Here is a 21,697-nt window from a genome sequence, read left to right as displayed (position 1 = left end):
TAGTTTTACAGGCCCCACAAAGGCAAGACCCTTCCACGTTTTGGCCTGGAAGACTGACTGACGCTCCCTTTTCTTGTTTGGTCGGGTTTGAGAAATGCCTTCCTCTCCCTTGCGCCGGAGCCTCTAAGCCCAGGCGAAGGTGGGTCTTGTTACCTTGGCGATAGCGAGGTTGGGCTGAGAGACTGCTCCGGCAGCCAATAGCGGCCGGGAGGGGGCGGGACCGGCCGGGTCTTCTGCAGCAGCGGCGGGGCTCGCAGGTTAGCGGACGGCGCGTTGGGGGAGGGGACAGGGGTCGTGGGGGCACCTGGGGATTCGGGGACGGCCCAAGACCCCTAGATTAGGTGGGCACTGGCCTTGGCGGTCGGATCAGGTCTTCCAGCCTCTGCACCCAAAGTTTTCGTCGGGCCTTGAGCGGGGAGGAGCTGCCGGGCGGGCGGAGGCAGAGATGGCGGAGGGCGGTGGAACGGAATGCGAGGGTCAGAGCACGGAGCGTGGCCTGCTCCTCGGGACTCGAGGCCCCCTGCGGCCGTGTCCCCGAGAGGCCTCTATTCTGGGCGCTCCGGGTGGGCAGTCGAGAGCCGGAGACTTGGGGGAGAGGGAAGGCAGCATTTAACTACAGGGTTTTAGGAGGCCCTGGAATGCTGAGCCCAGCCCCCAACCCCATTCCCAAGTCCCGGCTAGACGGACAAGGGGCCGAGAGTGCCGACAGTGGTGTGGTCACCTTTCCTTGCCCGACTTCATATCTCTTATGCAGGTGTCCGGTCTGGTTGGCACCCCCAGCCTGCCAAGCATGAAGCTCCTATGTTTGGTGGCCGTGGTCGGGTGCTTGCTGGTGCCCCCAGCTCAAGCCAACAAGGTGAGGGAGGTGAGACAGCAGCACCTCTTGCACGACCACCCTCCCTGCGGACAGGGCTTCCCCAGGGGTAGCTGCTGTTCCGCCCTGCCCCTCTCACTCGTTTATGGGCCATACTTTTGGGACTCGCAGGCGCAGAACTGCAGGCGTCGGGAAGGGTGGAGTGAGAGGAGTGGGGTGGTGCACAGAACATAGGTTCTGGACCAGATGGAAACCGAGGTAGGATTCCAGCAAGGGAGTTTGTGTTTGAAGGAATTATCTAAGTTCCCCATACCTTCCTTTGCTCCTGGGTTAAAATAACTATGGTTATAATATCCACTACTCTGCTGAAGGAGAATCAAGTAATACAGTGAGTAGAAATGCTCTTTAAGTGTGGAGTCCTACACAGTTGGAAGTTTCTGTTGCCAAGGGTGACCAGCCTAACCCACCCTAAGCATTGGGACTCTGGAGAAATTGCCACTTTTTTTCAGGAGCATATTGCCCGGAGCTGGGCAGCTCTGTGGTATGTGAAAATTTGAAGATCCCCAAGGCTTTAAGTAAGGTGGAGTCGGAGGGTTTGCTTGCAGTCTCCCTGGGGAATTCCTGATTGGAATGAAAATATTTGTGGTGTTGTTTCTTACCCATTTCAGAGAGGAAGAACTTTCTAAGGGGTTGCTTGGGTATTCCCACAGAAATGACCCTCTTTCTCTTGTTTACTTCTGCCCTCATCCTAACCTGGGAAGTTGGAGATGGGACGATGGAGGGGTGGGGAGAAAGGGTCTCACCATCAAGATTGCTGGACAGAGGTGCACACAGCAGATGTGGGGCCCAGAGTAGAGGACTGTCACTTTGCTTGCCACACACATCCCTACTCCAAAGCACCCTACTAGGGAATGACAGCCCTCGGCAGCTCTCTGGGGGTCTCGTTTGCCACCTGGACGGTTTACGTCTTGAGGATCCTGTGATATTAGCATCCTTCCTGCAGAAGCCATTCCTTGCTGAACTTGGGGATGGGAAAGGTCAGAGCATTCATATATAGAACAGGGAAATGAAAGTTGAAAGTCTTTGCTAGAACCTGAACCCATGGGCCCTGTCTACCTGATATGCTTTTTCTTCCAGAGCTCTGAAGATATCCGTTGCAAATGCATCTGTCCACCATATAGAAACATCAGTGGGCACATTTACAACCAGAATGTGTCACAGAAGGACTGGTAAGGCACTGTACAGGCTGGCTCATGGCTGCTTCAACCAGTTGAAGTTACAAGTGTTTCCTGGGATTCTTGGACCCCTGGAGGATAAGCTTGCTCTCTCATTCCTATGGACAGTGTACAAAGCACTGTTTTGTCCATGGTCACACAGCCAATTGGGAACCGGGCCTAGGTGCCTTGAATTTTAGCTGAGGGGTTCCTGGTCAGAGAACTGGATGTTGTTATTTTGCTTTGGTTTGGGTGTTTATTCATATATGCAAAATGGTGGCAGAGAAATTGGGAGAGGTTGTTAGTATGCCCGCATACTGTGGGATCTTTTGTGTACTTTCGCAAAGCTCTGTGTTATTCTGTACCAGTGTCATTAACACCTTGTGAGGTAGGCGAGATAGGTAGCGTTCCCTTTTTATAACTGCAGAGTCTAAAATCCAAAGGGGAATTTTAAATTATACTCCAGGAGTCCTGAATTCATTTCTAGATGCTTCACGTTAAAAAAGAAATGAAGAAGCACAAATTCAGAGAAAGGAGACCAGCTTGATTAAAGGAAGTTTCAACACATTGTCCTAGAAGGAGTGATTTAAGGGAGGCTCAACGAGGGGAGGGTTTGGCGACATCTGGTGACTGACAAAGACCAGGAGCAGGGCTGGCATGCTATGGGAGGTGGGGCACATGGGAATGGGAATCGGTTATGTTCCATGTGGTTTTTGGTGTAGAATTGGAGCCAGTAGAAACAACTTTAAGGAAAGCTTCAGGGAAACAGATTTAAGTGTGAGCTGAGGAAACATTTCTAATCCAGACTGTTTTAGGAGCTGGGAAGCCCCATCCTTGGAGGGATCTGAGCACAGATGGGGTGATTCTTTGCTAAGGGCACTGTTAGAAGGGATTCACATCATGGGGAGGGGATGTCCAGGTCAGTGCGCCTGCTTGGTTGTACGGCAATATCATCAGGTGGGCTTTGAGAAAATGCAGATTGCCAGCACCTTCTGCCCCCCAAGATTTTGGATTTTGTTGTTTTTTTTCTCCCCAGCTTTATTGAGATACGTTAGACGTAGAACTTTGTGTAAGTTTAAGGTGTATAGCCTGGTGGTTTGATATACATACTGTGAAATGATTGCCACAATAAGGTAAATTAACACCTCCGTCTCCTCACATAATTACCTTTTGTGTCTGTGGTCAGGACATTTAAGATCTACTCTCTCCACAGTTTTCAAGTGTATAATACAGTATCGTTAACGATAGTCACCATGCCCTACATTAGATCTCCTCCCCGCTAAGATTTCGATTCCGTAAGTATTGGGAGCAGGAAGGCAGGGGTAACATTTTCTTAAAGTTCCGTAGGTGATCGTGAGGCAGTTTGTTCGGAGAAGCATTTGGGAATTTTGAATTTACCCAGTTCTGAGATAGTCTGAGTGATTTTCCGAGAGGCTGTCTAGTTAGGTGCACAGGCTGGGGATCTGACTTGCCTTGCCCTCACTCTGGGTCTGCCATTTGCTCATTCTGTGACAAGTTACTTCCTCTCCAATGTACTTCAGATTCCTCATCTGTAAGATGGGCGGCAGTATTTTGAGTATTAAGTGTGTGTGTGTGTGTGTGTGTGGGCGTGTGTGTGTGGTATATGTGCTTGTACGTACCTGTGTAAGTAAAACACTTAGACAATGCCTGGCACATAGGTAGTGCTATATAAATGTTAGCTAATATTAATATATATTATCATGCGTTATTAGAGGCCACATAGATAATCGTCAGACTTACACCAAGCCCCAGAAAACTTGAGCTCCTCCCACAACATAGGTAGACTGTTTCCCTCTGGTTTTGCCTGTCCTGATGGAGTGACAAAGCCCTGAGACATGAAGTCCTGGGAGGAGCCCCTGTGACCTCCTTGTATGTTGGGGTTATAGCTCAAATAACATCAGGAAATGATCTGATAGACTGTCAGAGCCCCACAGCAGGTAATAAGACTACATCCCACAGGCAACAGCAGATTTTATTAGCAATGTCTCTGCCCTGGGGTTATACTATGGTCTGAAAACCCAAGTGTGGATGCCCACAGAGAAACGAGTCTTGTCTGGACCTCTCAGGCTGTAGTTTATCTTCTCCTTAGAAATCAGAATTAAGGGACTGCCTAATGAACAATCTTAATGGAGAACTTCGAGACAGTTCCATTAGGGTAGTAGGTGGAAACCGAGGCTGGACAGATTCTAGGACCCAGTGACACTGGTGACACTCCCTTAGTAATGCGATGGGGCTTGACATGTGGTCTTAGGGTCTCCGTGCTAGGACCAGAGGAGTCCAGTTGTGTCTTCAAGTCTCTGCCACCTTGTCACTGTGCTGTCACATTGGTCCACAGCCGGGGCAATACTTGCACCCTCCTTTGTGGTGCAGAGTGAAGCCAGAACTGCCTGAGCCGCAGTCCTCACATTTAATGGCATTTATGTTCCTGCGGTGCTGGTATCCTGCCATCTAGTGCTGGTAGTTCATAACCACATGCCTGTAGAAGGGCAGAAACCCTAACAATGTTGCTCTGTTGGTGGGCCTGCCGAGGAGATAATGTATTAGAGGCCATCCCAGAGTAGGAAGGAACCAAACAGGTTGGCTAGTTCAGTGTCTTTCAGACTTATACAAACTGAACCTTTCTATCGACAGAATCTGTTTTGGAAACACAACGTACAAAACAAAATCAGAACCGGTGCCGAGAGGGACCCGTCCCTCAGCCCCTCCCTCAGCCCACCTCCTTGCACAGTGGTTCTTGCGTGGTTCTAAGAGAGCACAGCTTGAAAGACACCGATGGAGTTCAGCCTCCACTTATAAATGAGGAAACCGAGACCCAGAAAGGGTAAATAAATTACCTGCCATCACAGAATGCAGAGAAGAGCAGAGAATTAAACCCAGCTTATCTTTGTAGACCTCTCCCCTTAATGTCCTCTGGCCAGTCCTTGGAGTCATTTGATAGCACTGATCCCCAAAAAGGTAAAGGAAAGCCTTAGAGAGCAGGATCATGTTTAGGGTTTCACTGACTCTCAGGAGGGCCAGAGCCAACAGAAAGATTACAGCTTTTCGTTTACTGTTGCCCTAACCCTTCTAGAAACAGCCTGTTCCTGTAATAGCATTCCAATTTGAAGAACCTGGGTTGGCCCCTCCCAGCTCCCCCTGACACTCCACCTTGGCCTTGGGGGTAGTCCACATATCCTCCTGCAACACTGGCGTGACCTTCTAAACCACGACCCCGTGTGGCTCGGAAAGGAGGCATCTGGTCCTCAGGAGGCTTGCAGGGACTTCCTGGAAAAGAGAAGGTCCCAGCAGTGATGACCAAGTGTTGTGCGTGAACCTGGCCTTGCCCATCAGCCCCCAGAACTGGCAGTGTGCGGGGTCTGGAAATGATGCATTTAGTTACGGTAGAAGAGGACCCCTTCGTGCAGCTAGGAGTGATGTGGTGAAGTTGCTACCCAGTGATGAAACTGGAATCGTTGGAGGTTAAGATGAAATCACATATGCTGTGGGCCAGATTTTTAAGGGGATCAGAGGATTTTAGAGGACATCTCATTTTTATGTCAACACTTGATCTTCACGTCACACGTCTTTGATGCCTCTGCCAAAAACCCAGCCTGAGTCTAAAAGGACCCTGGATAGCTCAGCACAGGCCTGGTTGTTTTCAGAGAGCTATGCGTGACTCTTGCAGGCTTCCTGTTAGACCAGGAAGGGCCTTAAAGGTCATCTGGTACAACCCCTGCATCTCAGAGAGGAGAAAATAGGCCCAGGGCCCCAGACACTCAGCGGCACAGCCAGGACAGCTCAGACCTGGCGATCCATGGCAGTGTGATGCCTGGTTCGCCTCCGTGAACCTCTGAGGGTGTGTTTGACCTTTCCTGGTGGTAGTGATAAAGGCGCATCCTCTAGGTCATTGGCTTACTGTGGTCTGTGAACCATACTTGTTGAAAACCTGCCGATCTGAAGGGCTGGGGCTGATCGAGAGACCCAGATAAAGAGCTGAGCACAGGCCCCACTGAAGCTGAGGGTCAGATATAAAGATGAGCCAAGGATCAGGGTTTGGGTCCTGACCTCATCGTGGTGGAGATGCCACTTTGCCTTCCTGAACCCGCCACCTTTTCAAATGGGCCTGTGATCTTTGGCTCACCTTCTGCGAGAGCCCTGTTAGGGAAAGGTGGGCTAAGTGGGCATACTGTTAGAACATGGGATTCATTTGGCAGTCACTTGTTCACTGAGCACAGCTCTGCCAAGGTGCTGGGGATGGCCTCTGTCCTCAAGGAACTCAACATCTCCTGGGGGCGACTGTACAAATAAAGGTGAGATCACAGTACAGTGTGGTCAGTGCTGTGATAGAGATGAGCAGAGGGAGAGGTCAGGTCTTTGAGCTGGATCTTCAAGGATGTGTAGGATTCAGAGCATGGAAAGGGAAGGTGGCAAAGCCATGTATTCCTGGCAGAGGGCGGGAGATGTATCAAGGAAGGGAGCATGGCTCATTCAGAGAAGAGTCCAGAAGATCAGCATAGCTGGACGAGGATGGGGAGCAGGTTGAGGGGAGGCAGGGGATGGAACTGGACAGGTAGGCGGCCCTGGAATCAGGTGGATCAGTAGGAAGCCGAGGGGCAACAGCTCAGTTCGTCCTCACCCTAGAGGCTGGGTGGAGACATTGAACCAGCTTTAGGCTTTAAGCTGGGGGTGACATGACCAGAGTTTCATTTTGGTAACACCACTCGGCTGCCAGGTGCAGGTAGTATTGGCACAGGGCCAACAAGAACAGGAGAGCAGTGGAGAGGCTGGGTCATTTGCCCGAAGCAAGAATGATGAGAACTTCATCTGAGACACAGCAGCGGGAGACAATAGAGAAGGTGGGTCTTAGAAATGTCTAAGGGGATAAAATCACTGGCTTTTGGTGGATTCATAGGTGAGAGGAAAAGGCAGTGTCAAGGTGATTGCCAGGTTTTGACTTGGTCAGTGGAGTGGACAGTAGGGGTGCTTTCTGCCGTTTGGAACACAGACCCCGGGACTGGGGGGTTGGGGCAGAGGGGCGGAGGGGTGGACGTAGAGTTTGCGGACCCTGTGGGGTGCTCCTATGGTGAATCCAGTGGGCAGCTGGACGTAGGAGGGCCCCGGGGCGGTCCTGACTAAGAGATTCTAGTCTAAGATACCAGTCTAGGCCTCACCAGCTCGGAGTTGAAAATCTTTGGAATGGATAAGCCCCAGCAGGGGAACCATAGCAGGAGACACGAGGGCAGCTAAGGGTAGAAGTTTGGGGAACGTTAGCGTTTTTTGTGCCAGCCCTGTAGGCACTTTGGAGAGCTGGTTCGGATGGCCAGTGGCCAGGTGCTGTGAGGCTCTGAGTTGGGGAAGGGGGCTGGCGCCAGCCTGACCCTTTATAAACTCCATACTCCCTGGGAACACCCTCACCTTTGCCCAGCCCCTCCCCTCCCAGGCTGCCCGCTTCCCGTGGCCCTGCTCCCACCGCCCTGTCTGTCTCCGTTGCAGCAACTGCCTGCACGTGGTGGAGCCCATGCCGGTGCCCGGCCACGACGTGGAGGCCTACTGTCTGCTGTGCGAGTGCAAGTATGAGGAACGCAGCACCACCACCATCAAGGTAGCCCGGCTCTCGGGCCCCCCCCCCGCCCCAATCCCCGGCTGCCCGGCACTCACTGTCTCTGGCTGTATTCTGAGCATCCCAAGTGGCTGTGGGACCGGCTTCTGGGTTGGCCTGGTCACAGATGCAGGGGCCCGCTCCCCACACCTTCTTGGAGCCAGCTTTCTCCTCTGACCTCTGTCCAGTGGCTCCCATTACACGGGGGCGCTGGGAACCTGGGAGAGGTGTTCAGTGTCACTCTTTTCTTTCCAGTCTTTCCCTTCCTCTCTCCCATTCCTTCAGGGAGCCTCCTTCAGGTGCCTTTTATGTTCTGGGCACCGTGTAGGATGCTGCTAATAGAGCAATAAGCCCGCCCTCCTGGAACATCCAGTCTACCGAACTCCTCAGAGTCCTGAAAAGCTCCCAAGAGCTGTGGACAAGGGCGAGGTGTCTGCGTGGGGCAGCTGGGCAGGAGGGGCGTCAGCCCTGACCCTCGTTCTCCTAGGCTGTTGGGTGAATTCAGGAGAGAAGTGGTAGACACGACCACTCCCGTAGCGAGCGAGTGAGGACGGGGGCCTTGTTCTTTCCTCTGCCTGAGGCGGACGCAACAGGACCACGGCTCACGCTAGCAGGGTCTCGTCCACCCACAGCCCCCCCGGGACTCCTAGTCTGTGTTCCAACACCTGAGCCAGACCCCGTCTACCGATTTCTAACTTAAGCCCTTCCTGGCCAGGTTCTGTGGAGAACCCGGTTCTGTGGAGAGTCTAGAAATAGTCTCAAGAAAGGATTTTGGGAATTTAACGACACTGCCTCGTCCAGGTTTCTCCTTTTGAGGCTCAGGAGGGGAGGCGATGCTCACTGCTGTCCTCCCAGACCAGGGAGCTGGCAGCACCTTCCCTGCCCTGCAGTCCTCTGTGTTCTCGCCTTTCTCATGGAAAGCAGCTGCCTATCCCCCACGTCCATCACTCCTTTTATCCTCCCGCCTGACCCAGCCACTCCTGGAGCATCTTTCTCCTGCTCTGAACGTGCTCTGGGGCCCCACCCTCTGGGGACCAGGTGGCTGAGACTGAATTCTGAGCCAAGTGTCCCCTGTCCCTGTTTGGCAGAAAGGGACTTCCCGATATGGGGACCTCATCAGACATACTTCCTAATCCCTCAAATTTCCCTCCAGTCCTCCTCCCAAGGAGCCTCCCCCTCCCCCCAGCTTTAGCCTATTAGAGACTCAGTCTCCACTCCCCTTCCCCTTCCTGGGGTACAGGCAAGAGGTCTGATCGTTTGCCCTGTTTAAAGAGGCATGAACGCTGATGCCCCAGTCAGGGAGGAAGTTGGTCCAGTTGAACGTGACCTTTGAGCTGAGCTTTGACTTGAAAGTCCCAAGGTTTCTTTCTTCCTTTTATCCCTCCTCGCAGTCCATTTAGGGTCAAGGCCGGGTTCAGAGGCCAGTGATGGCCAGGCATTGTGGAAGTAGGAAAGCATTTGAGACAATCAGTAAATCTGAGTTCAAGTTACATCTCTCCCACTTGCTAGCCTTGGCACCTAGGCTGAGCGGTTTAGCCTCACGGTTCTCAGGTGATGGCAGCCGCCCAGGGGGCATTTGGACACAAGCAAAGGTGCTTCTGTAGTCCCAGTAACTGAGGTGTATTAGTAATGCCATTACAGGGACTGAAGCTGCTAAGTGTCTTGGAGAATCCTGTCTTAAATGCCCAGAGTATCACACTGGAAACCTTGAATTGGCCTCACTGAATCTATCTTCTGTAAAACAGAAATTACAGAAATTACTCCCGGGGTGACCGCCAGGAGGGGGAGACGTAGCCTCCAGCCTCCAGTGCACACCTTGCCGGTCTGTCCCCCTCCACCTGTTGGCGTGCCCTCTCAGGACCGCAGCTTCGCACCTGTCCATCCCGTTGGCGGGGGGAGTGAGCCCTCGTGCCCAGGTGCTCGGCCTCTGCCTTCAGGCCTCTTCACCAGCCGGTTCTTCCTTGCTCTTAGTGTCCGATTGCTTTCCACCCTTTCTTAGAGATATCCCGGTAGCCCTGTTTCCCCGATCCCCACCCCTGGGAGCATCTTGGGGTGTCAGAATCCAGATGTCTTCCTTCATTATCTGTTGTTTTTATGTCCGCCATTCTTGGGGGGTCCCCTCAGTTTTAGGGCAGAGCTGGTACGCATGTGGGATAGGGCACATTCCCTTCCCTCTTGCCCTCCAAGCCCCCAGTGTCCTCGCCCTTCCCCAGTGCGGAAGTTGAGGCAGCTGCGCCATCAAATATGCACAGCACGGGAATGGACACGATTTGCCTTCCTGACCCAAGATGCTCACAGGACAAGCTGGCTCTTTCCCTCAGGTTACCATTGTCATCTACCTGTCAGTGGTGGGGGCCCTCTTGCTCTACATGGCCTTCCTGATGCTGGTGGATCCTCTCATTCGAAAGCCGGATGCATACACCGAACAGCTGCACAATGAGGAGGAGAACGAGGTAACCGGGGTTCTGGGCGCCAGGGCCCCGCCAGTACCTCTGCCCACATGTGGGGTCCTGGGCCCCCGGCATGCGAGTCCCCGGGGCAGAATCAGAATAGCATTACAGAGGCCTTGTTGAGGATCCGTGTCCCCCACCCCCCATACTCCAGTTTGCTCTTGTGTTCAGTGTCCCACACGTCGCCCTGATTCTAGAGTTTTCCTCGGCAGGGGACTGCCCTTTGCACTTCCAGATGAAGCGCGAGGTGGCCCTACACTTCTCCCGATGTCTGGCATCAGGCAGCCTCAGGGCATCGGCGGGGGGAGCCGTATGTTCCTGGTACCCTGCCTTTCTAGGCCGAGGGGGAGTGGGCCAGCCAGGGCCGGTCACACGTGAACACAACACGTGACACCGGTTGCTCAGACCCTGGTGTCAAGCTTTGGCAGACTTGGAGGTGGCAGGTTTGTCCTTTAGTCATTCTGTAGTCCTCTGCGGAGCACCTGCTCGATGCAAAACACAACCTGGGCGCCTCGAGAGGAAAGTAGGATTTTGAGAGCCAGTGAGGAGTAAAGTAGGTAGCGGTGCTGAGGTGGGAAATCACTGTGTGTGCTTGAGGAATTTGGAGCGTTCCGAGGGTAAGGTAGGCAGGAGGAATAGTGGCAAATAGAGCTGGCCAGTAGGTTTAGGCCAGGTTATTGTTGGCCTCAAATATCAGGCTCAGGAGTTTCAACGTCATTAGATAAAGGAGATGGGGGACCACTGGCACCAGGCAGCCTGCAGACCCCTCAGGTCAGGCCCGGCATGGCCAGCAGCCACTCTTGCCCTCCTGTATCTGTCCCCATGCTGAGGGGTAGGGGCGCCCTGCAGAGGAAGCCCTGTGCGGGGCAGAGGACAGCTGCAGGAAAAAAAAAAAAAGTGGGAAGTGGTGCGTGTGTAGGCGGCCTGGGCAGGGGTGTGATGAGCCAGCACGCCGCCCAAGGGAGGCTCCTCGCCCCGCGCGCCCGGAGCTCCCCCTCTATGGGATCACACAGCCACCACGACAGCCTCAGAGCAGTGGCATCCGAAGGCAGGGCAGGTCTCACTGCCACTCTCTACCCTGAGGGACGCGCTCTGAGAAGTTGTGGAAGCACAGACCGGTCCGTTAGCTCTGTCCTTGGTGGCTCCGGCTGCTGGAAGATACTGTTTATCCCCAGAGTGAGGGAAGGAGTGAGTGAACCAGCGCATGCACAAAGGGGCTTCTAGGGGCGAAGCATCTCAGCCATGTCCTGGGAGGGTAAGTTGAAGCAACCGGGAGATGTTTAGCTTAAAGAAAAAACCAAACAAGCCAAACTCAAGGAGATAGGTGACAGCGGCCTTCGGATAGCACGTCTTCAGAAGAGGGCTTTGCTTCGCCCAGGTAAAGCCAGGGGTACGAGGACCCATAGTTGGGAGTCACGAGAGGGAGATTTCACGAGATCTAAGAAGGAATCTTCTTGCAGATGACACCGCTGATAATGTGTCGGGTGGGCTCCCTTGTAAGCGAGTGCGTTTGGAGTCACGAGAAATCACCAGGCATCGGCTAAACTGCCACCAGGCAGTCAGAATTTAGAACATTTCAGGCACTGGATCGGAGGTGGGCAAGGGCGGGTCCCCCACCAAGAGGGTCCAGGGCTCAGACCTCAGTGTGCAGCCATTGTGGGTCTGAGCCAGCACGAGCAGGAAGACGAGGCCAGGAAAGGAGGGAGGCCTGGCCATCCCATGGGCCCTGTTGCTTCTCTTGGGTGTGTGCCTGGACCATCCCCAGTGTGCCCCCAGCCTCCTGCCGACATGCGTTTGGCCAAAGGGGGAACAGAGAGGCTGAGCCTCGCCCCTCGGAGCTGGGGCCTGGGAGCTGGTGGCACTGGCGGCTGGGTGGTCTGTGTTCAAGAGGAAACCTTGTGTGCCTACCCGGTTATTAATGTGCAGTAATAGCAGCTCTGATGGGGAGGAGCGTTGCTAATAAACACTCGGCGATTAGGGGTAATGTGGTAATTGCAGTCCTGGCTGGGGGAGTAATTGAGAGATGCAGCCCCGTGATTACCCAGTCCGCACCGCGATTTCTCTGGAATGTGTGGCTCTCGGGCATGGCCTTGTTGTGTCTCCTGCCATCCTGGATGTGGTGCCAGAGGGGAGGGCAGCCTGCCATCCCTGGGTCTGGGCGCAGGCCCCTCTCCCCCAGGAGACCTGGGATGCTCCCCACTTGGAGTCTTAAGTCACAGCTGCCTCTGTTTGTATGAGGGGGCTGTAGGGAGAGTGGAGGGGTTAGATTTGGTCATCCAGGGCAGATCCTGAATCCACTGGAGCAGATCCTGAATCCAAGGGAAGACGTCCCCTGGGTGCAGATTTTGGCTGAGTAGGAAGGAGGATTGGCCTACGAGGGGGTGCTGTCCAGCCATGTATCGTGGGTGCCTGCAAGGGCAGTGGGGTGCCTTAGGCAGCCCTCAAGCGGAAGCCGGCGAGCCCAGACTCCACACCGTGGAGGGGATTTCTGCCTTGGTAGAGAGAGGTGGGATGACACCCTCACCTCCTACCCCAAGGTTCTAGAAGGTAATAAAAGGTGTTCAGTCTCTGATACCGTGACCCAGCCAGCTCTGCACAGATGTGGAGGGTGGGGCAGGGTGCAGCTCCTGGGTTACCCGGAGGGTGGTTAAAGGAACACCTTTAGGCAGCCGTGAGTGGGGTCTGTCCCCCCGTTGTAGCACTCTTAGCATGGATTGTCCCCTAGTCCCAGTACTCGGCCTGGCTCCCCATCCCCTCACCTTGTGATTCTGTATGGTGTCCCCAACTTAGGTGTTCCTAGGTCATCCCTCCTGGGGGTTCAGCAGCACCATTTTTCTCCCATGGACATGGCCGTCTCTTCTTTCCTCTGGACTCAAGAATCCTGCAGGTGGCGCTGTGTAGATTTGTAGACATCATGTCTGCCCTCAGGGGTTTATGTCCCAAGACCCAGCCCCAACCAAAGGAATGAGCAGGGACCATGAAGGCAGTTGGTGAGATCAGGTTTTAGGAGATGGGCAGTCAGAAAGCTGGGTGCTCTGGGAAGCCCTTTATTAGACTGGGGGCTGGGCACTTACCCTTTTTTTCCTGTTAGTCTGGGAAGGAAGGCTTCCTGGCGGGGGACTCTTCAGAGCCAGCTCAGAGGATGGATGGGACACTGATAGCTCAGCTGCTGTAGGGACACTGGGGTCAGTAGTGCCCAAAGGTTTCATCTCTCCAGAGACCCAGTGCCCCTAGTCTCGGTGTTGAGGGATACTATGCTGACCCACCTCTCTCAGTGCACTTGGGGAAAGGGGGGTGGGGCGGGCTTGGGGGCAAGGAGAGCAGGCCCCAAGGCCACCTGGCTGAGCAGCAGCAGAGCCAGGGCTGAGGCTGTGTCTCTGGGTTCATTGATGGTCTGGAGAATGTTTCCCTTAAGGAAGCGAGAAGGACGGGGTCTCCCCTGGGGTAAAGGATTTAGCTTTCACCCTGTAAGGAAGAAAGTTGGCATAGGACCTCTCAGTTCTTTGAAAGTTCTCCTGGGCCCGTACAACTCAGTGACCTTGAGGAGGAAACTGTCCAGGCTCTGGTGCCCCCACCCCACCTCCCACCTTGAGTCTGGGACCCAGTCAGAGATGGGTCTAGGAATTGGATCGCTTCCCAGGTTTGGGGGCCCTTGTCCCCATTCCCCCAACTCCTGTGGCCAGGAGCTCTCCTGCCCTGGGGCGAGAGGTCTGGAAGGGGAAGGGAAGCCTCCCCCACAGCCACAGCCCCAGCGCCTGAGGAGGGAGATGAAAGCCTGGCGTGTTCCCTTTGAAAGTGCTGGCAGGCCTCGGTGGGCCCTGATTGCTTAGCGCTGCCTCCCCTGGGATTCCGGCAGCATTAGGCTTAATCCCCAGGCTCAGACACCCTTTGAAAGGAGGAAGCAAGCATGTTTGCTGGGACAGAAACAGCAAACAGAGCTGTTTTAGATGTACAGGTTTGGCCCTCTTTGAAGAGAGAAATAAGGGTTTCCATGAGGCTCTGGGTGTCTCTGCTTCTTGCAGCATGGGCCCCTGAGCTCTGCGGGGTCCTCAGAGATCTCACCCCACTGGGGCTGGGTGCAGCTCCAGGGCCCCCGTATGAGAGGGGTGTGTGGGGAAGCAAAGAATGGTGGTGACGACGAGGGCAGCAGCTGGGGGCACGAAGGAACCGGGGTGGCGAGAAGGCTCAGGGCCAGTGGGATGGCCTCCCTCTCTGTCCACGGATAGGCGGGCCGCATGTGTGCTCAGGGCTCTCCCTCCAGGGAAGCTGACAGACTTGGAGATACACGCTGACGGGGACAGTCCTCCCACCTCCTCTGGGGATAGACAGAAAAGTATGTGATTCTAGAGCATCTGTTAGAGGACTCCCAGCACTGTCGTTGGGAGCAGGGCTTTGGAGCCACAGCTCGGGGTTGGAGTCGGACTCTGCCACTTAGTAGCCACGACACCGGAACTCTTAGTGTGGTTTTCTCAGTCTGGATTGGGTGCGATGTAATCAGGATCATGTGTGTTCCAGTTTGACAAATGTTTGTGCATCCTTAAGAATGAGGGGCCGCTGCCTGGACCGGTGTGGATGCAGGGCTGGGGGACGCAGGGGAGGTGAGGCCGGGAGTGTGCGCCTCAGCCAGCTCGGGGGCCTTGAATGCCGTGCCCACGAGTGTTTCATCTGTGAGGAGCCGAGTCAGCAGGCAGGGTTTTTGGGTGGGGGAATGTCATCGTGCCATGTCCTAGGAAGGTGACTGGGAGCATGTGGGAGTCAGGGAGAGCTTTGCAGCAGAGAAGCAGTGGGATTAGGTGACAGCAGGAAGGATTTGGGCTAAACTGGGAAAACGGAGGGAGGCTGTGTGGTCACTTTTCTGAAGGGCTTTGCGCCAGGGCCATTCTTAGCTGTGTGACTGGGTAAGTGACAAGAGTGCCGGTCCTGCCCCCACTCCCAGGGCTGGGGACAAGGGTGGAGGGGCCGCAGCTCCAGGTGGGGGTTCTTTTTTCTTCCATCTTCTTGTCATCAGAGAGGCTTCGGCCCAGCCCAGTGTTGACTCAGAACCAGTGCTCCTGTGTGGGCTGGAGGGGCTTCATCTAGGCCACTTTGATGGTGGTCGTCAGCTCTGGCCTGTGTGCACCAGTATCTGGGGCCTGCCAGGCCTGGATGGGAGGGTGGCTTGAAGTGCCTGATTCTGGGTGCCTTTACAGGTGCTTTGTTCTTCCTCCAATGTAGTGGAAAGATAGCAGCTTGCTTCTTTGGGTTTCCACATTGGCTCCCTCTTAGGAGAAACCAGCCAAAGAAGGACCCAGCAGAGTGCTGGGATAAGAGAATCGCAGACATGGTTCAAACCCCAACTCAGCCACCAAAATGGCTGTGTGACCTTGGGTAGCAAAATGATTCATCTCCCATAGCCTCAGTTTCCTCATCTGCAGATGGGAGTGATGTTTCCCATGTGCCAGTCTTGTAAGCCTGGGGAGAATCCACGTAAAGTACTTAGCAGAACACACGGCACTTAGTGATGCTTGTCATCGTCGTGCTAGTCTGGTCCCACCGGGCATCTCCTGGTGTCCTATCAGTATCCGGTGCCTTCCTCCTCTCCTAGCTGCCCTCTGGCCTCCCTTAGTTCCCGGATACTCAGCCCCAGAGGAAAGGAGCTAGATCGGAGGAAAGGGGCTAGAAATGGTGCTGTTCTCCTCCTCCAGCTGCCATTCTGCCTGCAGAACGGGCAAGGGTAAGGCCCCGCTCTGGGCCGTCTCTAGAACAGATGTGGAGTCTTTAATACCTTTTAATCAGACTATTAGCAATGGAAACACGGAGGCTCTCAGCAGCAGCTTTCCCCCACTTAGGAGCTGTTTGTTAAGACTTTACATGAAGGGAAAACAAATGATACTGTGGTAATGCGGTGAATTTCAGCATGTTCCCTTAATGCTCTGCTCTTGGCTTCCTCTGGCTTCCTCTCCTCAAGACGTCCTCCCGAGATGCAGAGCAGTCGAGGAGAAGCAGGGCTGGAGCTGCCCCATCCCTCCAAACCTGCCTGGGTATCCCAGCCCACACCTTGGAGCTCGCGCCTGGGCACTCCTTGTGGGACCCAGAAGGGACATGATTAGAGGTGGGGGCCTGAGGGGGGAGGGGAGAGAAGCCCTTGCGGCCCCTGAAGCCAGAACAGCCAGGCCCTGGTGGGCCAACAGCTTCCTCAGTGGGGCTTCAGTGCCCACGTCACCTACACTGCCACACGGAGCCCTGTCCTTGGCCCCCCGTAGCCCTCAGCTAGCACAGCTGAACGGGGAAGGAACAGCATTGAAAGGTGGTACAGGGCCATGGGGGTTTTTCAAAGGCAGCTCCCTCCGGCAGCAGGCTGCCGGCTTTCTCCTCCTCTCTCCCACCTAGTAGAGCTAGGGTCTGCCATGAATAATTGGAGCGTTTGCTATCTGCCAGGCGCTGCTAAAGGCCTTACTTTCTTTGCCTCATCAAGAAGCCGCTCTTGCAGTCCTCACCTTATGGATGGGAAAATGGGTTCAGAGAATGAGCTGACTGGCCCAGGGTCATATTCCAATAGGTGTCAGAGCCAAGACTCACAGCCAGGTTGGTTTGATTCCGGAGTATTCTTAACCGCTGAGCTGCGCAGTCCAGGAAGAAGGAAACTAAACATTTCCTGAGCTCCTACTCCGTGGCGGCCAGTACACTAAGAAGTCTGGACATACTGTTTTCCTTAACCTTGCCTTACCTGTCTCCTCATCCTAAACCATGTTTTTCAAAGTATGGATCACAACTGTTAGGCCACGAAATCAACGTACTGAGTCATGACCCGCATCTTAAAAAATGAAACGGAGCAGAGCAGAGAGTATCCGAATGCCTCATACTAAGTGTCTTGTAAAACTTTTAAATGGAATTCCTGCTGACAGTACAGTCAGAAAAGTCTGAAAAGACTGGCTTCGTTAAATTGAAGCTTGGAGAGGTAGTCACTTGTCCAGGGGCACAGAGCTGCTAGGTGGCTGAGGCCACCCGTCTGTCCCAGCTCCCACTTGGAGGCCTGTGAGATGGGCCCTAGGGGTCTGAGGCGGGGAGAAGGTGGCCCCTCGGAGCCCCGGCCTAGAACCCAGGAGTCCTGACTCTAGGCTCAATGCGCCCCCCGCCTCATGCTGATAGCACCTGGGTCCTTGATGTCACCGTGATCCTCAGCTAACCAGGCTGAGGAGGCCTTCCTCAGGGTTCTGGACTGGGGCTCCCAGAGGGCAGTGTTCCTCATGAGACAGTGACTCGGAGCTCTGCGGCGATGGCGAATTACCTCCCAGCCTCACCCCTGGCCAGCCACCTCTCTGCAACTGCCAGCTCTCTGTGCCTCCCCTACCCTTGCCTAACCACCCCTCCCTTCTCCCCAGCCTGGCAGCTGTGAAGCGACAGAAGCCGTGCCAGCTCGGGGCATTAGAAGCAAAGTTGCATTTACTGGGCGGCTCTGGGCTTAGAGAGGTGTGCTAATCCCTTAAGAGATGTGTGGCAGCAGATGAGAGGCAGGGAGAGCGAGGGAGGAAATCCCCACAGGGGTGTGGGCCTGGCCCTCGGCTCTAATTCCCCCCAAAGATCAGGTTGGGGTCCTGCAGGAAATGCATGGGCTCCGGAGCTTCAGAGGCAGAGGTGGTAATTAGGGGAGCCACTGCCTTTGACAACAGAGCAGTTCCGAGAGCAGAGGGGAAGGGGATCAGTAGGGCACCCAGGGGAGCTGAGCCGTCCTGACCTGACCTGTCAAAGGGGAGTGGGCCAGAGCAGGCTCTGGAATGGGAGTGCTGGGGTCCGACTCCAAATCCCCATCCCTGCCGGACTCCCTGAGTGAGGGGCAACCCCTCTTTCCCAGGGGGAGTAAGCTGGGTGTCCGGCGCCTGGCAGAGCAGCTCCCGTGCAGATGCCTCGGTGGGCCCGTCCTCCCCACTGGAGCACACATGCTGCCATGTCAGGGCAGCGAGGCCCTAAGCCCTGGGCCTTCCCGCTGTCCCTGGGCCGTGGCTGGCAGGGCGGAGGAGTCCTGCAGCCTTGTACCCGCCGTGGGGCCCACCGATACGTATCCACAAACAGCAGACGGCATCAGGGCCTCTGCTGACCAAATGAGGTGAACAGTCCAGGAAGAAGTATTCCTCTTGAAGGTTAGAAATAGGCCGGTGTGGGGGCGCTTGGTGGCTCCGTTGGTTGAGCAGCCAACTCATGATTTCTGCTCAGGTCATGCTCCCAGGATTGTGGGATCGAGCCCCTCATCGGGCTCCACGCTACACAGGGAGCCTGCTTGAGATGCTGTCTCCCTCTGCCCCTCTCCCCGCCCTCTCTCTCTCTCTCTGAAAAATAAACAAGTAAATAAAATAAAGTAAAAGAAATAGGCCAGTGGGATGCAGCCGAGGACTCAAGCTATAGCTGTGTGGTGACTGGGGCCTCAGATCATTTTCCTCCCAGAGTGCCCCCTTTCCCAGGCCCTACCTTACACATTCTACAAACACCAAGCCTGCAGCTGGGCTGTGGTGCTGTGCTAGGCCCCATGGACCACCAGGCAAGGCCCTCAAGCCACCCCCAGCCATTGGGGAGGTCCAGCCTCCCAGTCTGCGGGAAGCTCAACCTTTGGGATTGCTCTAAGGGCATTTTTTTCTGTGTCTGGCTTTCGAAACCACCCCCCCCCCCCCCAACCCCTGCCACCAGCTCACAGTGCCAAATCTCTCCCTTTTCTTCCACTGCAGGATGCTCGCTCTGTGGCAGCCGCCACTGCCTCCCTTGGAGGCCCTCGAGCAAACACAGTCCTAGAGCGTGTGGAAGGCGCCCAGCAGCGGTGGAAGCTGCAGGTGCAGGAGCAGCGGAAGACCGTCTTCGATCGGCACAAGATGCTCAGCTAGATGGGCCGACGAGGTTGCGTCAAGGACCAGAGGCCACGGCCGCCAGCTTCTGGGGCTGGATGGAGCCAGATGCCCCCTCCCCCCACTCGGTGCCACCCTCCCCAGGTTTTCTCTTTAGAAGCCCGTGGCCATCTTCCCTCTCCTCTCTCTTTTTAGGAAAGTCCTAGTCAGCTGATTGAATCTGGGAAGAGTGATGGGGTCCCTGATCTCTGGTTTGCCTGCTCATATCTTGGGCTTAAGGGGAGGGGGTGGTGGCCAGAGTAGAGCAGAGACACCTCAGGTGGCCTCAGGATTGGAACGGTCTGTACCTCCTTACTTCACCCTGGCCACCCTTCCAGCTCCAGATCTCGGAATGTTCTTACCCTTCGCAGGATGGAGCTGGGCCATCGAGGACTCAGTGTGTGGGAGGAAGGCAGTCAGCATGTTCTCCTTTCTGCTGTGGTTCTTATGGCCACCTTCCTCCCAGCTCCAATACCTCAGTCCTGCTCAGCCTGGTTCCAGCCCTCAGCATGGTTCTGATGGGGCAGCTGATGCCACTGAGCCGCACTGTGTCTTCAGGGCACACCCACCCGCTTGCCCCCACCCCCACTCTCCCGCACTCTTTCCCCAAGGCACGGTGGTGCTGATGCACCTTGCTCACTCTGCCACCTGGGCCCTCGCCCCCACCTCAGGAGGCCGGGCTGTCCCCCCATCTCCCCATGTCTGCACTGAGCCAGTTGGTGGGACCACGTGACCATGGGCTGAGCAGCGGCTCTAAATGCTATAGCTCCTGTCCCTGGATTTCCACTCGTCTCTGAATTTCATTGTACCAGTGCATGGAGAGAAACGTTTGTCCTTCTGTTGTCTGTACCTCAAGGAAGCCATCATTAAATTGTCTTCTTTCTCTCACTTCCTGGATTTCAAGAGATCTAGAGAGCTAAGAGTATTTCACAAGTGATGTGATAAACGCTGTGTCCCAGAGAAGGGACAGAGAACATTGTCCTTTAATAGGTCCAGGGAGAGAAGCAGAGCCTGGAAAGTCCTGGTCGGTGTGGCAGGGTACACGGGGTCCGGGCAGAGCCCCAGGGCTCTTGATGGATTGGAGACAGGCTCCTCACGAGCTCTATCCACTGGCCGTCGGGAATTACCTCGAAATTATGTGTTTCCTCTTTGGGGGAGATTCCCCCTTCAACTCTGAACAGTCCTGATGTCAGTCAGTATCTTACAGACCAGTAAAAAGTGCTCACTTCGAAACTCGTGTGTTTTCCCTAGTGAAAACCCACGGCTCTTCAGAGAGGTGTGGGGCAGCAAGGAAAGCAGAGCTGCCTGGGGGAAACAAATCTGAGCACCATCCAGGGGCCATCCCGCAGAGCCTGGCCCGGTGCCCTCCGTCCCATCCCAGAACATGCAGTGCGGGGTGTGTCCTAGACCCAGACAGAAACGGTGCACCTAGAGGGACCAGCTGGATCTGATTAAAGTTTCTGCCCTTGGGTTGGGCCAGCAAACTTGTATTGGGGAGCTTTGTGTGGAGCCCCCTGCTGGGTCCTTGGTGAAGTGCAAGCTAAGAGAACAACGTGAGGCGCGGATTTCAGTTTGCAAAGATTTGCCCAAGTTCAGAGTCCAATACTAGTATAAAGGGGATGGGGGGAGGGGAGCGGTGACACACCAATTGGGCTTCTAGGAAGAGTGGAGACTTTGGAGTTGGCCTTGAAGCAAGCAAGGGATGCAGCGGAGAAGGGGCTGGAGTGATTGCGGGATCCTGAGCAAATGTGCTCAGTCAGCATGAAAGTTTGTGATGGTGTTGACAGGAGACACGCATGCCATGGGGAGGAAGGAGCATGGGTCCCAGTTCTGCCCTCTTCCTTTTCCTGGCACATACTTGGCACCTGCTGGGGCCACCGCTACTTTGGAAGGCCGGGGGATGGGAGCATTGTAACTCTTCCACAATGAGGTTGCTCTTATTTCAAGAGGCAGGCAAAACTGGGTCTTTTCAAAGGTGGGCAGGTGCGTGTGTTAACTTATCTAGAATAACTAATCCAGAAATTGGTGTCTAACGCTGCTGGGTCCCCACCAAACCACACCACCTGGGAGAAACCTCGAGTACCATGTTTCTCGGAGTCTTGGTTAAATCCTACAGATGATCCAGCTAGCTGTTGGTAGTTTTAAGGATTTAAAATGAAGCAAGCCACTATCACTAACTATAAATAAGCCAAGTGTGTAAAAACAAATTAGTATAAAAAATTAGGATGACTCTTCACTTTACATAAGGATTCAGCCAGTAGCCAAACATCTAGATATGCTTCACCTTACACACACACAAAATTGATTCTTAGGCAACTCTTCCAGAGTGTATCTCCTCTTTCTATGAACGATGAAAGAACAGGGAGCCCAGCAGAGGGAGAGTTTACTGCTCTGCAAGTCATCTGGAACAGGATTATGATCCCTACAGTTAATTACAGAAAAGATCGGAAGTGACACTCTATCCCATCTCATGTAGTACGCCATGAATTTTAGTGTCGTGCTCGGGAATCCTGTGTCTCCTATCAAACCCACGAGATCCACTGTTCAGCAATGCTCAGGCCCACCGGGAAGACACTGGGTTTGGCCCTGGGGACTAGGGTCTTAGAATTGGTCCCCACGGTGTGAGGCTGGAACAGTTCCTGGTGGTCTCTCTGCATTTCTCACTCAGACCCACTCTGCCTTGTCTCCTTGCATCTACCGTACTCCACCAGCAAAATTCCAAGTGTGGATCTACAACCCAGTCTGTCTTCTCTGTTCCTCCCTGGGCAGTT

The 21,697-nt window shown here is 54.6% G+C and overlaps 1 protein-coding gene across 3 annotated transcripts; it reads left to right on the top strand.

The window, feature by feature from the left end:
* The first annotated feature begins 208 nt into the window (after window positions 1–208).
* Window positions 209–19,814, top strand: TMEM9 (transmembrane protein 9). Of its 3 annotated transcripts, none has more exons than XM_081791905.1 (6): window positions 209–257; window positions 755–856; window positions 1,952–2,043; window positions 7,522–7,630; window positions 9,949–10,080; window positions 18,774–19,814. In XM_081791905.1, exons 2-6 carry the CDS (start codon window positions 791–793, stop codon window positions 18,924–18,926), a joined length of 552 nt encoding a protein of 183 aa, XP_081648031.1. In that variant the 5' UTR covers window positions 209–257; window positions 755–790; the 3' UTR covers window positions 18,927–19,814. The 3 variants fall into 3 exon arrangements, with proteins under 3 accessions (XP_081648031.1, XP_060500045.1, XP_060500046.1); XM_060644062.3 differs by having other exon boundaries at window positions 755–865; XM_060644063.3 differs by lacking the exon at window positions 209–257 and adding an exon at window positions 264–341 and having other exon boundaries at window positions 755–865.
* Window positions 19,815–21,697: the final 1,883 nt, after the last annotated feature.

This window comes from Panthera onca, chromosome F1 (genome assembly GCF_046562875.1).
Source record: "Panthera onca isolate mPanOnc1 chromosome F1, mPanOnc1 haplotype 2, whole genome shotgun sequence".
Lineage (NCBI taxonomy): Eukaryota > Metazoa > Chordata > Mammalia > Carnivora > Felidae > Panthera > Panthera onca.
The sequence above is the reverse complement of the archived record's forward strand: the minus strand, read 5'-3'. Positions and strand labels throughout refer to the sequence as shown.